The 19,010-nt window shown below is 36.0% G+C and overlaps 1 protein-coding gene across 1 annotated transcript; it reads left to right on the forward strand.

Moving 5' to 3' along the window:
• The first annotated feature begins 11,406 nt into the window (after positions 1-11,406).
• On the forward strand, positions 11,407-18,669 carry LOC18094597 (peroxisomal acyl-coenzyme A oxidase 1). The gene is made up of 14 exons (XM_006368933.3): positions 11,407-11,735; positions 11,938-12,046; positions 12,171-12,232; positions 12,439-12,648; positions 12,904-12,991; positions 13,077-13,239; positions 13,520-13,718; positions 14,559-14,756; positions 15,431-15,562; positions 16,376-16,496; positions 16,788-16,898; positions 17,277-17,346; positions 17,941-18,124; positions 18,198-18,669. The coding sequence occupies exons 1-14, from the start codon at positions 11,598-11,600 to the stop codon at positions 18,405-18,407; spliced, it is 1,995 nt and encodes a 664-aa protein (XP_006368995.1). The 5' UTR covers positions 11,407-11,597; the 3' UTR covers positions 18,408-18,669.
• Positions 18,670-19,010: the final 341 nt, after the last annotated feature.

A 19,010-nucleotide genomic window follows, 5' to 3' on the forward strand; every position in this document is an offset into this window, starting at 1 on the left:
ATTTTAAAAAATAAATATAACTAGAAAAGAAAAATTATAAATAAAAATATTCTTATTAGTTTTAATGGATCATAAATTTTATTTTTTAAATTTTTTTGTTTTTTTCTTTAAAATAAATCTAAAGATTAGCTATTAAAATATTACTGAATACTTCCTGCCATGAAATTTTCAGCTTCACCTTATCCATATTCTGCCTTTTCGCTTGACGCAAAAGCAGTGACCGTAGTGGATAATTACACAGTTGAACACCAACTTTTCAACTCCTTTTGTCCCTGAATCTAATTTTAATTCTTTTCATTTGACTTTTTGTAAAAAAAGCTTTTTCAAGACTGTCAATTACTACTTTCTCCTGAGTTTCGTCCATCTTAATGTTTTTTTTTTTTTTTTTTTGATGATGCGGTAGTTGATTTTTATTAACTAACATCAATAAGATTCAGATGAAGGTCATTAAAGATACTAGATAATCTATCAAATAAATTCCTGGATAAACCATGATTGGCTACTCAATTCGCCACTGAATTAGCTTCCTTATAGAAATGAAGCATCTACACCTCCCAGTCTCTTGACAATAAATCTCTAACCTGCATGATTAAACTAGAATTCTTGTCAATGCAAAAATTATCTTTAGTGATAAAATTCAAAACATTTTCCCGGAATCCTCATCCCAATTTTTCCGGAACAAATCACCTTCAAACACGTAAGCAAACTGGGCAATTTTTATTTTTTTCATACAGTTTTCATATAAAAATCTATCGAAATTTTGGCAGAGTCTTCCCTATACCGGGAAGTCCCAAGTTATTGACATATAACCTGTTTACACTTTTAATATCCTGCATCTCATAACTCAATCATGACCCAATCATCCTAGGTCTTAATCCCACAAACATTATCATCATCTCAACCACAATATTTATAACATACATTGAACAACAAATATTATTATTGAGAGATGAATGGCATAAACACACATATAGGGAACATGATTATATAAATTACAGAGTTAAGTTCATCTATTCAAGTTTAAACGTTAATTATACAAAATAAGTTATACAAATATTTCAATATTTACAAAATAAAAGGTTATACTCCCTAGACTACATAATAAAAAGTGAACAAAAGCTAGAATCTACTCTTGTCGTGCATGCGATGGTCCTGAAATAAAATACATATTATTGAAACATGAATATTGCAATAAACATGTCGCGGAGGGGCGCGACGTCGTCTGGCGACGGTGAAGGCTTTCTGTCGTGCCTTCTGTTGTGAGGGGTTGTGTGTTGGGAAGGGTTTCTGAATTTAATCATAAAATTATGATTAATGTTTAGGAGTCGCCACCTAGTATTATGGTCACTAGGAACCTATGATCTGCGAGAGTCTGAGTAAGGGACTGGTTGTGCAAGGGGAAGACGCATCACCCCCAGTGCCTCCTACCTAAGGTAAGCTGCATTGTTGTTTGACTGTTTTTTCTAAGTCGGGTTTCTATTCGTTGGTTTTTTCTAAGGCTCAAGGCAGATCTCTCTTCATGAGAGTCTCTACCTTATCGGGTTAAATCCTGACCGTTCTAAAGTCTGAATTTTAGCATCGCATTTTTACACCTTGTATCTTTAATACTTGAGGGTGTACTTTATCGTGTAATTTTACACCTCACAAATATTAAAGTCTACATCTGGATCCTAAAAAAAAGATTGGAAAAAGATTTTTGACATGTTGGCCAAATCCTAATGGATAATCATAAACTGGTTATGATATCTATTTTTGGATTTTTTTAAAACATGAAAAAGATGCAGTTTTTGTTTTTCTTTTTTATGAAAAATATGCTTGGAAAAATTTTAGGATTTGGCCGTGTGCATTAAAATATTTTTTTTCTTTTTGAAACTTTTTTGAAATTTTTTTATTTTTTATTTTTTGAAATATTTTGAAGAAAACCGGGTATTTTAATACCGGATTTGTATTTTACAGTGTAAATATACAACCCGATATTATGCAAAATTGGTAGAAAAATATGCGAGAAAATCACAATTTTTTTGAAATGATTTTTTTGGAAATTTTTTATTTTTTTAATATTATAATACACACACACACAAAAACACAATTCACATCCTACGTGAACAGTAGGCGTATAATTCACGCCCTACTGTTCACGCAGTGAACAGGAAGGAAGAAGAAGAAGAAGAAGGAAAGGAAGGGTGGCTCACGTGGCTGAAGGGTCGTGGCTGCCGTCACTGGTTTGGCTGAGGACGGCGGAAGAGTTGGTGGCGCTCGAAGGAGTGGCTGCTGCTCACGTTACAGGAACTGCCGTGGTCGGTGCTGGAGTTGCTAACGGTTGGAGCTGTTCAAGTCGCCGCTATGACGAGAGAGTACCTCTGCTGCTGTTTCTAAGGATGGAAGCCCCTAGAAGGGGTGGTTACTGCATCTGCTGCTACTGTTGAGGTTGCGGTAACAGAGAAGAAGGAGGATGAAACAGATCTGCAGGAGAGAAAGGGAGTCGTGGTGGCTGCTTGGTGGTTGTGCCGGCTTCCTATGGTGGAACTGGTATTTGTGGTGGTGTGTAGGCCGGGTGTGTTGGTATTCTGGTCGGAGAAGGCAGCTGTGGAAGAGGTGGAGAGAGAAAGAAAGACAGAGAAAAAGTTGCAGAAACCGGGAAGCAGCTGATTTTTTGGCTTATTTTGGACCCGATTTTCTCCTCCCTCAGGCCATGAAATCCATCTCTATTTATAGGTGGTGGAAGCGGGCAATCTTGTCTACACTGGAGAAAAATTTCAGCCTTTGATTCATATGGGAAGGATCCCAACCGTTGGCTCAAAATAGGCGTGGTGCACTGTCAAATTGTCAAATCTGCAGCTGCAGGCTGCCTGAGTTGGCCTTTTTGGGGTGGTGCCACGTCTGTTTATTTGCTAGTGAGCCGGTGACGACCATACCCAGACGTAGATGGATGTTTGGTGATCAGTTTCGTGCAAGTTGTGGCAAATTTGGTGGATGTTAGGTACATTAAATGGAGCTGCAAAGTAAGTAACCGGATCAGCTATTTCAGAGAATTAAAGAAGAAGATGAACAGTACCAGAACTCTGTTTTTGGCCAAAGTTCATTTCAGTCCTTTCTATTTCAATTGCTTTCAATTGAACCTCTAATTGACTCTAAACCTTTTCAATTAAGACCTTGATGAACTTCAATTGGAGCCCTGAAGTTACGCGCCTATTGCGATATGGTCCTTGGTCTCGGATTTCTTCAATTTAGCCCCTAATTGACCTCAAAACTTCAATTTTCTTGCAATTTTGCCCCTAATTTCAATCAAATAACTTGGTACAAATTAAATGTGGTCTCTTAAAATTCTAATCTTCTCAATTAAGCTCAAATTAGGCTCCCAAACTTAATTTTTCACCAATTAAGCCCAAAATAAAATTAATTTTGACCCATTTAAAGTATAATTAAGCCCTTGCACTTAATTAAATCCTTCAATTGGACCCAAATTAATTCTTAAACATAATTAAAATTCAATTTGGCCTATGATTAAATCAAATTGGCCTATTAAAAATTTAATTATGTCCTTGGACTTAATTTTTATGCAAATTCGTCCAATAATCATTTAATTTGACCTTGAATTTATATTTTTTTCTCAATTTTTGGGCATAATGGGGTATAAGTAGGCCTTGAATTTCCTTAAAAAATTGCAGCTTGATTTCCCGGTTTGCTTTCTCCACATTGCCAGCCTTTATTTTATTTTTTGATTTTTATTTTGAAAAAATAAATTAATTTTTGGGGAATAACCCATAATTGGGTTATGACAGTTGCCCCCCTCTTTACAATGCTTACGATAGAAAGTCTCATAAGAGACTTTAGATAGTAAGTGTTGTAAAGAAGAAAAAGAAGAATGAGAAATGATGGACTCATCATATTGAGAAATGATGAATCCTTTTGAGGGCTAGAAAGCGCACTCAAAGTAAAAACTGGAAGATTTTTCATTTAAAAATTCAGAGATTTTAAAGTGGTCGAATTGTCATGGGTGACCTACCCAGAGAAAATTGAAAAAAGGTTTTTTTTTTAGGTGGTCTTATTGTAATGGGTGACCTATCCAGGTGAAAAATGCAAAGATTTTTCAAAGAGGTGAAAAATACAGAGATTTTTTAAAGTGGTGAAAAATGCATAGATTTTTCAAATTGATCTTGTTGTAATGGCCGACCTGCCCAGGTGAAAAATACAAAGATTTTTCAAAGTGATGAAAAATGCGAAGATTTTTCAAAGTGATCTTGTTGTAACGGGTGACCTACCCTGATCGATGAAAAATACAAAGATTTTTCAAAGTGATGAAAATGCAAAGATTTTTCAAAGTGGTCTTGTTGTAATGGGCGACCTGCCCGGATGAAATTTTTTTGGAGGTGGTGAGAAATGCAAGGATTTCTCAAAATGGTTTCATTGTAATGGGTAACCGGCCCAAATGAAAGATTTTGAAGGTGGTGAGAAATGTGAGGATTTCAAAATGGTTTCATTGTAATGGACAACCGACCCAAATGGAAGGTGAAAAGAGTTTTTAAAAAAGTCTGATTATGATGGGTGACCTACCCATGTGAAAAAAATAAAATGTCTTGAAGGAATGACATGATAAGGCTCGATGGCGCACTATTCAAGAGACGGGAGCTCAAAGGAGCGTTTGAAAAGATATAGGACTTGAAGGGGAACGAGGGCTGAAAAATACACTCGAAAGGAGGCAGGGTCAGAAAACTCACTACTCATTAGGGGTGAGCAAAAAAACCGAAAAACTGATTAAACCGAGAAAACTGGAAAAAAAATAACCGAAAAAACCGAACCGAAAAAAAAACCGATTAAAATTTTGAAAAACCCAGTCGGTTCGGTTCGGTTTCGGTTTTACAAGCAAAAAACTGAAAAAACCGAACCGAACCGAAACCGAAAAAAACAGGAAAAAAACCGAGCCAAAACCGGAAAAACCAAGCCAAAACCGGTTTGAACCGGTTTTTTCCCTAAAAAACCGAACCGAACCGAATTGAAACCTGTCGGTTTGACCTAGTTTCGGTTTTTTTTTAAAAAAATTTCAGTTTGGTTACTTTTTTTGATAAAAACCGAACCGAACCGAAAATGATCACCCCTACTACCCATGAGGTGAGGGCTCAAAGGCGCGTTCGAAAGGAGGCAGGGTTAGAAAACACACTACCCAAGGTGTGAGGCTCGAAAGCGTTCTCAAAAGGAGGCAGGGTTAGAAAACACACTACCCAAAGGTAGTCGAGGGCTCTAAGGCACACTAAAAAGGAGGTAGGGTTAGAAAACACACTACCCATGAGGTGAGGGCTTAAAGGCACACTCGAAAAGAGGCAGGGTTAGAAAACGCACTACCCATGAGGTGAGGGCTCGAAAGTGCACTAAAAAGAGGTAAGGTTAGGAAACGCACTACCTAAGATGGTCGAGGGCTCTAAAGCGCACTTAAAAGGAGGCAGGGTTAGAAAACACACTACCCATGAGGTGAGGGCTTGAAGGTGCACTAAAAAAGAGGTAAGGTTAGAAAACACACTACCCAAAAGGTGAGGGCTTGAAGGCGCACTCAAAAAGAGGTAAGGTTAGAAAACACACTACCTAATGTGGTCAAGGGCTCTAAGGCGCACTCAAAAGGAGGCAGGGTTAGAAAATACACTACCCAAGGTGGTCGAGGGCTCTAAGATGCACTCGAAATGAGGCAGGGTTAGAAAACACAATACCCATGAGGTGAGGGCTCGAAGGCGCACTAAAAAGAGGTAAGGTTAGAAAACACACTACCTGGGAGGTGAGGGCTCGAAGGCGCACTCGAAAAGAGATAGATAGGGCTAGAAAACACACTACCTAAATAATGAGGGCTTAACAGCCCACTCAAAAAGAGGTGACGACGAGACACCGATCTGTCAGGGATGAAAGTAATGCATCATGATTAATATGCATGTATACTTACCTGAGAAATATAGGTCCCCTTTTCTTCATGGAGTTTTCCTTTTCTCAAAAGTTTGAGTCTCTAATAGTAAGCTTTGATGGCTCTTTCCGCTCTTGCTTACTCAAGTCATATCTTGTGATCTTGACCTCTGAGAGGAATATGACATCAGCATACTTCTTTGCCCACAAACCTTTATTTGAAGGATTGCTAACTCCGCACTACTTCTCATGTTTTCTTAGAAAAAGAATCATGGAGCCAACCCTATGTGTTTCGGTGGATTGCCCCTCAGTTTAATCATGTCTCCAAGTATTCAATTTGGGTTTTCCTTGGGGATGAGGCTATATGGAAGAAGATTTGGTTATTCACAAAGAACTTTTGGAATTTTAAAGCTATTCCGAAAAATCATTTTGATGTTTGTTCAAAACAAACTGGTTTTGAAAAATTCAAGCGTTTCTCATGGATAGGTTTGCATGAGTGTTGAATTTTTTTTTTATTTTTGGTGAAAATGTGAAGTGATGTTTTGTTGATCAAAGCGATTCAAGCTTCAATTTGAGGGTTTCAAAGAACCAGTTTTCAAAGCATTCATTTTGCTTGCATGAATAATGACTTGTTTTGCATAGGAAAGCATAGTCTACCGATCCAGATTGCCGGCTTGATTGAGCACATAACGTAGGTTTTGGCTCTTGGCTATGAAGAAAAAGGATATTTATAGGCTCAAAAGGTGTTTAAGGGACATTAAGACTAAGGATCACCAGTGCTTATATCCCAAACTCTTTTTTGGTCTATGAATTTCTGGACCATGGAATTGATTTTCAAAATGGTCCACGGTGCCCCCCAGTGTTAGGTTTTTTCTTCTTTTGGTTTTGAGCATCATTATATTATTGATTTTTGTGGCATGCTCAAATCTTTTTGGAACTCCTTCATGCCCCCCAGCTTTGTTTGGGCACTTTTGATTATTGGAGATTTTCTTTCATGCCCCCCAATGTTGGACATATACATTCGGGATACTATCCGAAATAATAATATCTTTACGCAAACTTTCATTTTTTTCATATAATATCTAACATTTTCTAAATCACATTTCACCTCAATAACATATTAAATCATGAAATTTATCTAAGAAGCATAAGTGCGGATCACCTACATGCAGTAGAAGCTCTACTCGTGCTCTCCTGCTGTTGCACCACGCCTGAGGTCCCTCATGTAATCATAGGCATATCTCATAAATTATCCTCATTCAAGGATGCATTTCATAGTAATCATATTAACTGCCAATACAAGTCCTTCTTTCAATTATTCATTTCTTTATATTTTATGTTTTCTCATTTCATCCATTAATATCGTCATTTTTTTCGACCATAATTATTATTACAAATTTTCATTTTGAATATGGCTCATTTCTTTTGGAAATTAAAATGTAATATCACATGTTCCCTGAGGTGGCTCATTTCTTTTGGAAACAATTTTTACCCTTAACGCGTCTAGATAGTCGTTTTAGTAACTTTTTAAATCTGCTAGTAGAGGTCACATTCCGACTTCTCCTCAGATTTTTAACTATATCCGGAGCTCAGGACCCCGTTTCAAGCGAGGCTGGTCTCTTTGGAAAATTAAAACATGGCGCTACAAGTCCCATAAAAGGAGGAGAACCCATTTCTGCCCCTAAGACACTTAAAATTACTCATCAATGAATCATACATACTGCTCTATGGGGTCTGTCATGACGCAGTCTTTGTTGGTGACCCATAACTAGAGTTCTTTAGCTCCAAATTGAGCAAGAATAATTTTCTTACTTATTCAACATCCAAAACTACAATTTCTATGAAGGAACCTGATCCTAATTCCCTCATCCTTCAACTCAAATTCTCTCTGAAAGTCTGGAGACGAATCTGTCCAGATTCGCCAACCTTTTCATTGACACACAACATCCACAATTTAACTTCCCCTCTTTTATCTCGACCCCTAACCATATCACATACCATATAAGAGTGCTAAAAATATCTTTTAGGAGCCAATTTACTCTATTTATTACAATCTTCCCTCTTACGTCAAAATATAATATTTTCATTGATTTACTAACTTTATGAATAATATTCTTCTAAACACAATCCCTGTTATTTCAACATGTATCTTTCCTTATTTCAGCATTATTAAACACACATCATCAAGCGAAATATATCGAATTAAACATCCTCTTTCTTTGATGCATAATTGGCCGAAAGCATGACCTTAAGAAACCAAGAGCTCCCTTATTTCTTTCATGCTAATTTCATTTGATTCCACACACATTGACTTTACAAACAATATATTATAATAGATTCAATAAGGAAAAACCACAATTCCCCCCTTTTCTCTTCATATGGCCGACCACCCTTTACTTAATTATACGTACTGTTTCTTTGATAAATCATCATGATTTCATGCCCCCAATCACATACAACACATGAATTGACTTAATTTTAACAATTAATACATTTCCCTCAATTCAAGTCTAAGAACCCTAATCTAAAATTCAACATTAAGGCATCAATTCATAATCGAATTTGAAACGACTTATAGGACCATGTCTAGAACTTCTTACCTAGTAAGAATCAAGGTCTCGATATTCAACCAATCAAAATTTTTTGACTCCTTTTTTTTTCAATGGCAACCGACCCTCCTTTCTCTTTCGTTGTTCAAATTTTTTTGTTAATCTCTTGCCCACAAGTGTTTATTCTATCTATAAACCTTTAATCTTGGATGAGTTCTTGAAATTTTGGTGTTTTTCTCTTGATTTGACAAGAATAAATTCAAAAACTCCCTTATTTTCTCTTAATATTGCTGCAAATTTTTTATGAGCAAAGGAGAGGGATATTTATACCCCATCATTTCTTTTATTTGCACTTAGGCTCTATTTCCTTTAAGTGTACTACTTTTGCGCCCACATCTTTTTCTTTTTATAATTAAGCTATATCTCTTTTCATTTCTTATAATTCCACCCCTCAACTTTTTAGTTTAGTTCATTTTCTTTAATTTAATCCAACCGTTAATATTTCCGGGTTAATTTATAATGTCTCAAAATATTTCATCCGAAAATTTATATCCAAAAATTTTTGAATTCCTATTTTTATTTAAATCTGTACATGAATTTCTTTGTTTTTATTTTCTATTTATTTAGTTTGTAATTTTTATAAACATTTATTTCCCGGGGTTTACACTCTAGACCAAGCTAAATTCAAACCATTAGTAATTGCCCACAGTTTTGCACATACTGATGCAGATCCCAATATTAAGAGTAAAACCAACAATCCATATTCTCATATCATCCCTTATGACTCCACCTGCACCAGCCATCCCTGGGTTTTCTTTGCTATAACCATCCACATCAATCTTCACCCAACCTGTTAGAGGGTATCTCCACCCTGTAAACTCCATATGCTTGATATTATTTCTATTTCCAGATGCACAAAACATAAATTGTTTGATATCATCTACTAGCCTCCTGATTACCTGAACAGTGCCATGGGAAGAATTAGCAATCGAACCAAAAATTTGTTGGATTCTCTCCTTCCATATCTGCCATAATGCAACACCGAATTCAATAAAAAAAATTGTTCTTAAAAAGGTCTAATTTTTTTATTTGTCTTTTATGGTGTAATCTTAACTTTAGAATCCAGTTCATGTGCTTGGAAAGTATCCCATTTAAAAAGAGCCAATGTATTGAGGTTCTAATTTTTATAATTTGGTATTGAGATTAATCTGTAAAACTCGTGATTTGGGTCATGAGCTCGGAATAACTCTATAAAAAACAAATAAAAAAATTATAAAACTCAATTTTTAACCAACCTAATATTTAATGATGAAATTAAAAAAAAATCAATTGGAAAAAGCAATCTAAAAACCTTGATTAACGTATTAAATCTATGACTTAGATTATAAGATACAAATAAATTAATAAAAAAAATAAAATCTTTTTATAAAATCACACTTTGACATATCTAATATTAAAAATTAAAACAAAAGGAAATACATGAAACTTAATCATCAATGGCAGAAGTAATCATAAAACGGGGACCATGGAAGGAAATGAAAAAACAACTCACGTGCGAAGGCATATGGAGTGGAGGTAGATAAGCCTTTTTATCAAATAAATAAATAAATATATAAATAAACAATTATGAAAGGCTTTGCAAAGAAGAGCTTGCTAATATATATATAAAATGCTATAATCTTATTAAAAAAAATGTAAAAACTAAATAGCATTTAATAAATAATATCTTAAATATATTTTTAATTAATCTATTGTAATAGTTTTTTAACAAGTAGATTTTAATAAATACAAATCTTAAATCTTAAATATCTTCTTATAATTATATATATATATATATATTTATTTTTTCTTAAAAAACTCACCTATAACAAACCTCTTTAATCTTCACTAAGTCATACTTCATTCGTTGAACAAACAAGAAATTCATTATATATATGTAATATTCATTAATATTAAATATTTGTTTGATATTGAGATGTATGATATTTTTTTTAAATATTTTTTATTTAATGTATTAAAATATATTTTTTATTCTTATACCTGTACATCAAATTAATTAAAAAAATAAATCTATATTTTTTCAAAATAAACACGTTTTAAAAAAGCTTATATAGATAAAAGTTACTCTACTCGCAAACAGGGTCAAATGCAACAAGAAAAAGGATATTCTCTATCATTGTTTCTGATTCTACAAATTGGATCTTCGAGGAAATCGATTTGCTTGATAGAGAAGAGCATTAACATTTTCTCGGGCCCACTACCTGCGTCAGGCCACTGGAATGTTAGGAAACAAGAGATTGTCACAGCAGACTTTTCCTTGGTGGAAATTCATGCAATCGCAAATCACAGTGTATAAAATAATTTGAAAACTAATTTAATGTTTTAAAAATTGACCACATTAATTTAATGTAATGGAATTACAGTAGTAGAAATGTTTAAATTCTGGCTAATTTCTTAACCATACCTTTTATTAACCAATAACAAAACTCCTGTAATTAAAATTAAAAACAACGAATAAGAATAATTTCACTTCTCTCCCACGAAAAAGCCAAGTCAAAATTATCTGGAAAATTCCCACGTTGGAAGATACAGTAATAAAATGTTTTTAATTTTTTTTAATTTTAGATTATTTTGATGTTATAATATAAAAATAAATTTAAAAAAATAAAAAATTATTATTTTATTATATTTTTAATTAAAAAACACTTTAAAAAATATCCACCATCATTATTCCGAATACATATATGAATAATTTTAGACTGATTTATTTTTTTCAGTTAAAAAACACTATTGTAAATATTTATTTTAATAAATTTATAAATAAAAAACACTTTAATCAATGTGAACGCAGCATGCAACTTTTCAAAATCCAAATAAAAAAAAAGTCGTGAGAAAAACGTCTTGAAAAGCACAAAACCATCGAAGTTATAAATGTCCATGTCGCTACCTCCCTTACCTGTTATTATGTGTATGCAAGCTGCTACCCCCCCCCCCCCCCCCCCCCCCCACCAAACCAAACCAAACCAACTTAATTTCATTCCCTTCCCTTTTATAGCTTCAACAAACTCCATCCCTATCGATCTATTTACCAGAAGAACATCCAAGTCCAGCCCTCTCCCTTTCTCTTTGCTATTTTGTAGAGTCTGGTAGTTTTAACAGAAGAAAATGAAAGGAGTGGATCACTTGGCTCACGAGAGGAACAAGACTGAGTTCGATGTGGATGCGATGAAGATCGTGTGGGCTGGTTCTCGCCACGCCTTTGAACTCTCAGACCGCATGGCTCGTCTGGTCGCCTCCGATCCGGTTTTCTTCTTCTCCCTATTTTTGAGTTGATCTTTGCTTGTCTAATTGGAGTTTCACTGAAGCTTCTTCACACTAATTTTTAGCATTAATTATTTCAGCTGCAAGTGATCAATTATTATTATATTGTTCAGTCTCATTTAATATTGATAAAAAATTTTCCTCTGATATGATTTAATTAGTTTACTATGTTGAGGGTTTGTAGGCGTTTCAAAAGGATGGCAGAACTCGGCTAGGGAGGAAGGAATTGTTCAAAAACACTTTGAGAAAAGCAGCTCATGCATGGAAACGTATCCTTGAGCTTCGCCTTACTGGTCCGTCCGTCTTTTACTGGGGAGCTGACATTGTTTTGCAATGCTGCTCCTCCCCTCCCTTAAATTCTTTGTTATATTTCGTCTTTTGGCTTATGGTCCAACTTTGGAAGCTGTGTTATTACAGAAGAAGAGGCTGGGTGGCTAAGGAGTTTTGTGGATGAACCTTCTTTTACGGATCTTCATTGGGTAAGCTTTACAGTCTAGTCTACACCTTGTTTTGCATCAATTGTTGCTTTCTCGATATGTTTGCTAATTTGATAATTAAAGTTGAAGGTGCTCTTTTCCATGCTCATTTCTTGATGATTATAAACAACGTCTCTGAGTTCTTTTCTTTTCTATTTTCCCTTGTGTGTGTGTGTGTGTGTGTGTGTGTGTGTGTGTGTTGTGGGCAGGGAATGTTTATACCTGCTATTAAAGGACAAGGCACTGATGAGCAGCAACAGAAGTGGTTGCCATTGGCATATAAGATGCAGATAATTGGCTGCTATGCACAAACTGAACTTGGTCACGGATCCAATGTTCAAGGGCTTGAAACAACTGCAACCTTCGATCCTGAGACGGATGAGTTTGTCATTCATAGTCCTACATTAACTTCATCCAAAGTAAGTAAATTGGTCATTAAGAGCCTACTTAATTTCTTTGAGATAGATTAATCGATTATGTATGAGACTGATCTAAGATCATGTATGGAGACTGGAGAGAAGTGTTCATATTTTCATGCTAATGTGGTTGCACATTCATGTGATGCATGGAAATCAATTTGCTGCAAGTGTGAAATATTGAATTGAAACAGGATTGAGATTTTTCATTCTTCTTATTTGAGAAGGATCCTATCCTTACTTCACCCTGTTTTGCAGTGGTGGCCTGGAGGATTGGGTAAAGTTTCCACACATGCTATTGTTTATGCACGCCTTATAACCAATGGTCAAGAACATGGAGTGCATGGTAAGCACCAAACCATTTTTTCTGAATCCCTTTCTGAAAAGGGTCCACCAAGTATTAATTAGTTGTATTAAAATGTGAATTTCAGGTTTTATTGTCCAGCTTAGGAGCCTGGATGATCACATGCCTCTTCCAGGCTTAACCATTGGTGATATTGGAATGAAATTCGGAAATGGGGCATACAACACCATGGATAATGGTGTATTGAAATTTGATCACATACGCATCCCAAGGAACCAGATGCTGATGAGGTTGGTACTTCACATGCCTTTCCCCTTTCTCTCTTTCCTCATAGAGCTTTGAGATGTCATAAGTTTCTTGTAGGATCATAATTGGCCATCTTGAACCGACCCCTCTTCTAGAATTTGCATCGAAATGATCGGTGGCTTCTTTTTGTTCTGCAGTAATTAATAGTGAAATTTTGACACTTTTCTAAAAGGTGCAAGAGAGTTTCAGATCATGATCTTTCATAACACCAGAATTTTACATGTTGTGATTTTTTTTTTCTGAAGTTTGCTTTGAACAATGCAGAGTGCTGCAGGTCACAAGGGAAGGGAAATGTGTGCAATCCAATGTTCCACGGCAGTTGATTTACGGCACCATGGTGTTTGTGCGGCAAACAATTGTAGCTGATGCTTCTACTGCTTTATCTAGGGCAGTTTGTATTGCTACAAGGTATAGCGCTGTTCGCAGACAATTTGGTTCACAGGATGGTGGTATGGAGACTCAGGTATACTTCAAAACCTTTCTTTATTAGTTGCTATCATCATCTTGGGACGCTTTTGTTAAATATCTCAGAGGCAACTTAGTTCCAATAAATTTACTGGTAGTTGGTGAGTACCATTTAATTTATTGTTTGCTCAATTTAGGGTAAGCTGGTAATTGCTGGAAGATTGCTACTGAGAAGATCTTAGTACCTCTGCCCAGTTGGCAGTGGGGTTGGCTATTTAATCCAACCCAACCTGACATGGGATGGGGGACGCGGAGGTCTTCTCACAACCCGCCGAGCTCCCAAACCCCTTAATAACTATTTATCATAACTTTTTTTTTAATAATGTCCATGTATGTTATTAATTTACAATGTTTCATTACTCGCAAAATTTGTGCACTGATATATTAATAAATGTCAAAAAAGGAAAACAAATTCATATTTCAGGGTATAGAACCTGCCACTATTGAGGGTGAAGCAGTGAAGGCAAAACCCCCCCTGCCCAGATCTTTTGGTATCCTAGTTAGAATAGAAATTTTGTTAGATGATATACCAAATTGTGAAGACTGCCATGGATATAGATTTCATGACATATGCATGTAACCAATACAAGGTGTCCATGTTTCTCTATTTTTACAGGTTGAAATGGCTGTATATACCCTGTTACAACTTATGTTGAAATGACTATTTTGGTAATGTGTCTGTATCTTTTGTTTCTATGATCCAAACTAAAAAGTATAATCTTGAAAACTGTGTTAGAAAGTGTTCATGCCCCCCTCTCTCACCACTATTGATTGGACATTGGTATTTAGTTGCCCCCAGAGAATGTTTCTAATGGTCTTGCTATCTACTTTGTTTTAGGTGATTGATTACAAAACTCAGCAAAGTAGACTCTTTCCTTTGCTGGCTTCTGCTTATGCATTCAGATTCGTTGGTGAATGGTTGAAATGGCTTTATACGGATGTGACCCAGAGGTTGCAAGCTAATGATTTTTCTACATTACCCGAGGCTCATGCATGTACTGCGGGTTTGAAATCTTTGACTACTACTGCCACTGCTGTATGTAACTATCACTAGCATTTTTCTACTAAAATCTATCAGTTGGTTTCCCTTTTCTTCAAACTTGGTTGGGTGTTGCTCTCTGAAGGATTGGCAATACTGAGGTTTCACAAGCCAAGCAGTTAATGTGCTTTTGAGCTTTCATTGAATTTAAACTTGGCAATCTTAATTTAAAACTAAACTCATGGCCCAATGCTTTTCTGAGCATACTTGACTCCCAATTTTTAGCTGTTTCCGCATACTTCGTTGAATTGTTTCCCCAGAATAACACTATTCTGGAAGGATGGCCTGCATTGTTGAATTTACTGTCTAAAATGTGATTATTCTGGACAAGCACTGTTTACCAATTCATCCATTTGAAGAATACAAAATTGTGGCATACTATTAATAAATCCATTTCTAAAATGTAAGTATTTTTCAAATGTCATGATAGGTGGAGCAAAGATTTTCTTATGATGGTAATTAGCTATTCTGTCTTGCTCATTCAATTATGCTCTTGGGCTTAATTATTTTATCCTCGTACACACAAAATTCTTGTGTGTGCTTGAACTAGGTCCAGATGGTAGAGTTCCCTAGTATTAGCTTCAAGCATGACACTTTTTTGTCTGTTTCTTATTTGTTATGATTGCTCTTACACACCAATTTTTTAAGACTAAAGTTCTCTTTGGCTGCAGGATGCTATTGAAGAATGTAGGAAACTTTGTGGTGGCCATGGTTATCTTTGTGCCAGTGGGCTTCCTGAATTGTTTGCAGTATATGTCCCTGCCTGTACATATGAAGGAGACAATGTTGTGCTCCTTTTACAGGTATACGGAACCTGGGGTATCATCATTCTCGTATTTAATAATATCTGTGTTTTCATTTTAGATATGGCAACAGGTAATGGTTAAAGTATTTCTTTGATAGAAGAAGGCAGATTATGCTTTAATTCCATTTATTTTCTTATGATAAAACCCTGGATTGAGCTTGATATACAAACATGGGAGAATAAAAATTACAGATCAATCGCCCGTGTAATAATGTACATGATTTGACCTCTGCACGTTCATGGGCATAGAAAGGGAAGATTTCACAGCCAGGATGGGAATTAACAATGGCTGCACTTAAAAATCTCCATACACCCAGGGAACTGTCTCTGAATCCTTTTCTGTGTCCTAGCACATAGCAGATAGGAAAAGATCCTTGTATAGGATCCAGGAAAAAAAAGAAGAGAAGAAATTAGAGGTCTGGACTATCGACTAAAAAGCTTGCCTAGGAAACTTGAATTGGATACTGAGCACCAGACTCTCTGAGTGAAAGGCAGCCAAATTGAAACCCCTCAAAACTGCTGACCAAATTACTTGGCCCTTACCACTCATAAAATGCAGGGAATCTAACACATATTTGATTTAGGAGGCTTATGATGCACATCCATACTGAGATAGTAGAGGATGGGCTGTAAGTTTGTAACATGATACATGGAGAACTGGTGGCTGGACTTTGTCATTCATCTTTTCTGAAAGATGATATTCTAGGCTAATTCAGTTTTCCTGCCATGCCTTCACATATTCAAATATGTAATTCATCTAAAATAATTTGATCTGTTTTTGACATTCTACTTAAAAAAACATTTTCTGTAGGTTGCAAGGTTTCTTATGAAGACTGTTTCTCAGCTTGGTTCTGGAAAAAAGCCTGTTGGAACAACAGCTTATTTGGGACGAGTCCAGGATCTCTTACAGTGTTGTTGTGATGTTCAAACGGGTAATGTCTTATTAGTTTCTTTTCTATTATGTGTTTCCTTGTGCTTTCTTTATTTTGAACGATAAGTTAATTATATTAAATCAATAGGAGTTTAGGCTTAATGAATCTAAATTCTTGGACGTATTTGATTAGATGGTGCTTGTTGGTTTCCAAATAGACTTGATCTTTGATCACAATTTTATCCAACCTATTTTTCTCCAAAATATCAACTCACTGGATGGCCAGTGAGCAGTTCTCTTGGAATCTTATATGCATGTGCTGAAGTACGTGTTATTTATTCCATAAATGCAGCTGAGGATTGGTTAAAGCCTAGTGTAGTGCTGGAGGCATTTGAAGCCAGGTCTGCCAGGATGTGCGTTGCCCGTGCTCAAAATCTTAGCAAATTTGAAAATCCTGAAGATGGTATGTTTTCTATTCCTTGATTTAGGTAGAAGTATTTTCCTGTCAACTCTCTTCTCTTCATTTATACTTTGTTTCTACCAAATATGTGAGGTGAGCACTTGAAGATGTTTGGAACAAAGGGAATTTTTTTTTTGAGTCCATGACAACATTTTATCAACCCCTACTGGCGGCTAATTCAACAGATTTTCTGGCCTGCAATTTTTGTTGTTAGATTGAGCTGATAGAAATACTGGAGTTTGATTATGAAATTGAAATTGCTGCATTCTACTGGTTATATGTTCCCCTCATGCACCAAAAGAGTAGTTTTTTGGTTCTTTCAAGGTCACATGTTTTTTGATGGATTACATACCTTTAACCTTATTCATCCTTTTGCTTCAGGTTTTGCTGAACTCTCCGCTGATCTAGTTGAGGCTGCTGTTGCTCATTGCCAATTAATTGTTGTTTCCAAGTAAGTTCATTCATCTTCATGTGCCACTTAAAACTTGTCATGTCAGATTTAACAAACCATGGACGATAGGCATTTGGCTCTCTGGTACACATGAATAGAACTGAAGCTTGTTACTGAATTTTCCTTGCTAACCATTTTTTTTACAAGCAAATATGCATCAGTGGTTGGTTGTTAGTGGTAGGAGGAAGGAGGAACCTGACTTAACACCGGCCATGGCAAGGGATGAATCTGACCACCACAACAAAGATGAGGGGTAGCGTGGCCACCACCTCTTGCATGGGGTGTAACAAGTTCATTTCCTCCTAGGAATTGAACCCATGACCTCTTGGTACATATCAAGAGGCCACTACCATGGATCCAAAGGCCTATACATTGTTAACCATTTGTGCTGTATCAATATCTGGTGTTTGAGAAAGTGATGCAAGTGTGGCTCTGATTTTTGAGCAAATTAGCGAGCTCTCTGTATCATATTCTGCAAAGCGTGATCTGAGAAGTCCAATCTTGATATAATCCATGATATTTTACTTTCTGCAATTTTTGGTGATTTGGTTTTTCCTGATTCTTTATATTTTCTCCATTTTCCTTCTCTTCCAGGTTCATTGACAAATTACAGCAAGATATACCAGGAAAGGGGGTGAATCAACAGTTGCAGAATCTATGCTACATCTATGCTTTAAACCTTCTTCACAAATATCTGGGTGATTTCCTCTCCACTGGCTGCATTACCCCGAAGCAGGCTTCACTCGCAAATGATCAGCTGAGATCTTTGTATTCCAAGGTTATTTTCCAGTGATTTATTCAATTTATCCTTTTTCTAAGCTCTATTTCTGATTAGTGATGTCATGGTTTAGATCCGTCCCAATGCAATTGCACTTGCTGACGCATTTAATTACACTGATCACTACCTTGGTTCGGTTCTCGGCCGCTATGATGGAAATGTGTATCCCAAACTTTATGAAGAAGCGTGGAAGGATCCTCTGAATGACTCGGTTGTGCCTGATGGCTACTATGAATATGTTCACCCTATGCTGAAGCAACAGCTCCGTAATGCAAGACTCTGAAAAGTGAGTGCTGTGCTGTTGGCTCCATACGCTTTGAAGTTATGAATAATAAAAGCTAATAAGGTTACTTAGACCGTAACCACCAGGAAGGTCAAGGCTGGGCTTTATTTTCTTAGTCAGAAGCTATTGTATTTGTATCATCCAACAGAAAATATGGTTGGTATATTTATTTTTCTCCGGCTCCTGGTTGTGACAAATGAGCCGTGGATATTAGCAAGATTTGTTGATCTTGTCATCTTTTATCATTCCGCATCATTTTTTCCTTGGCCTCTTCTTCCCTCTTTTAAATTTTAAAATTACGATTCATCACTCCCCCATCAGAAAGTATAGTTAATTTCCGTTTACAGATCAAGCAAATCTGGTCAAGCTTTCCTCTTTCCTTTGTATTTGCTGCTCTCATTGCTGTAGTGGTTGAGGGAGAATGGTGCGTGGACGACTTGATTTACACTTGTTTCTCTCAATCGTGTGTTGTAGACCGGAATTCAAACTGCTGGATGAATGGGCTTAATGAATGAAAACATAACTTGATGAAAATTTTGCGTTTTCGTCGAAGTAGGATTTCACGACTGCAGCTCGTCCCAGGTCTAGAGAGGATGCAAGTTC

Source organism: Populus trichocarpa, chromosome 1 (assembly GCF_000002775.5).
Source record: "Populus trichocarpa isolate Nisqually-1 chromosome 1, P.trichocarpa_v4.1, whole genome shotgun sequence".
Lineage (NCBI taxonomy): Eukaryota > Viridiplantae > Streptophyta > Magnoliopsida > Malpighiales > Salicaceae > Populus > Populus trichocarpa.

Excerpts from the sequence above, each read along its gene's own strand:
- LOC18094597 (XM_006368933.3), top strand. The coding sequence starts at position 11,598 with ATGAAAGGAGTGGATCACTTGGCTCACGAGAGGAACAAGACTGAGTTC. Across the intron at positions 12,047-12,170 it reads CCTTGAGCTTCGCCTTACTG|AAGAAGAGGCTGGGTGGCTA; the intron begins GTCCGTCCGTCT and ends GTGTTATTACAG. Across the intron at positions 18,125-18,197 it reads TGAGATCTTTGTATTCCAAG|ATCCGTCCCAATGCAATTGC; the intron begins GTTATTTTCCAG and ends GTCATGGTTTAG.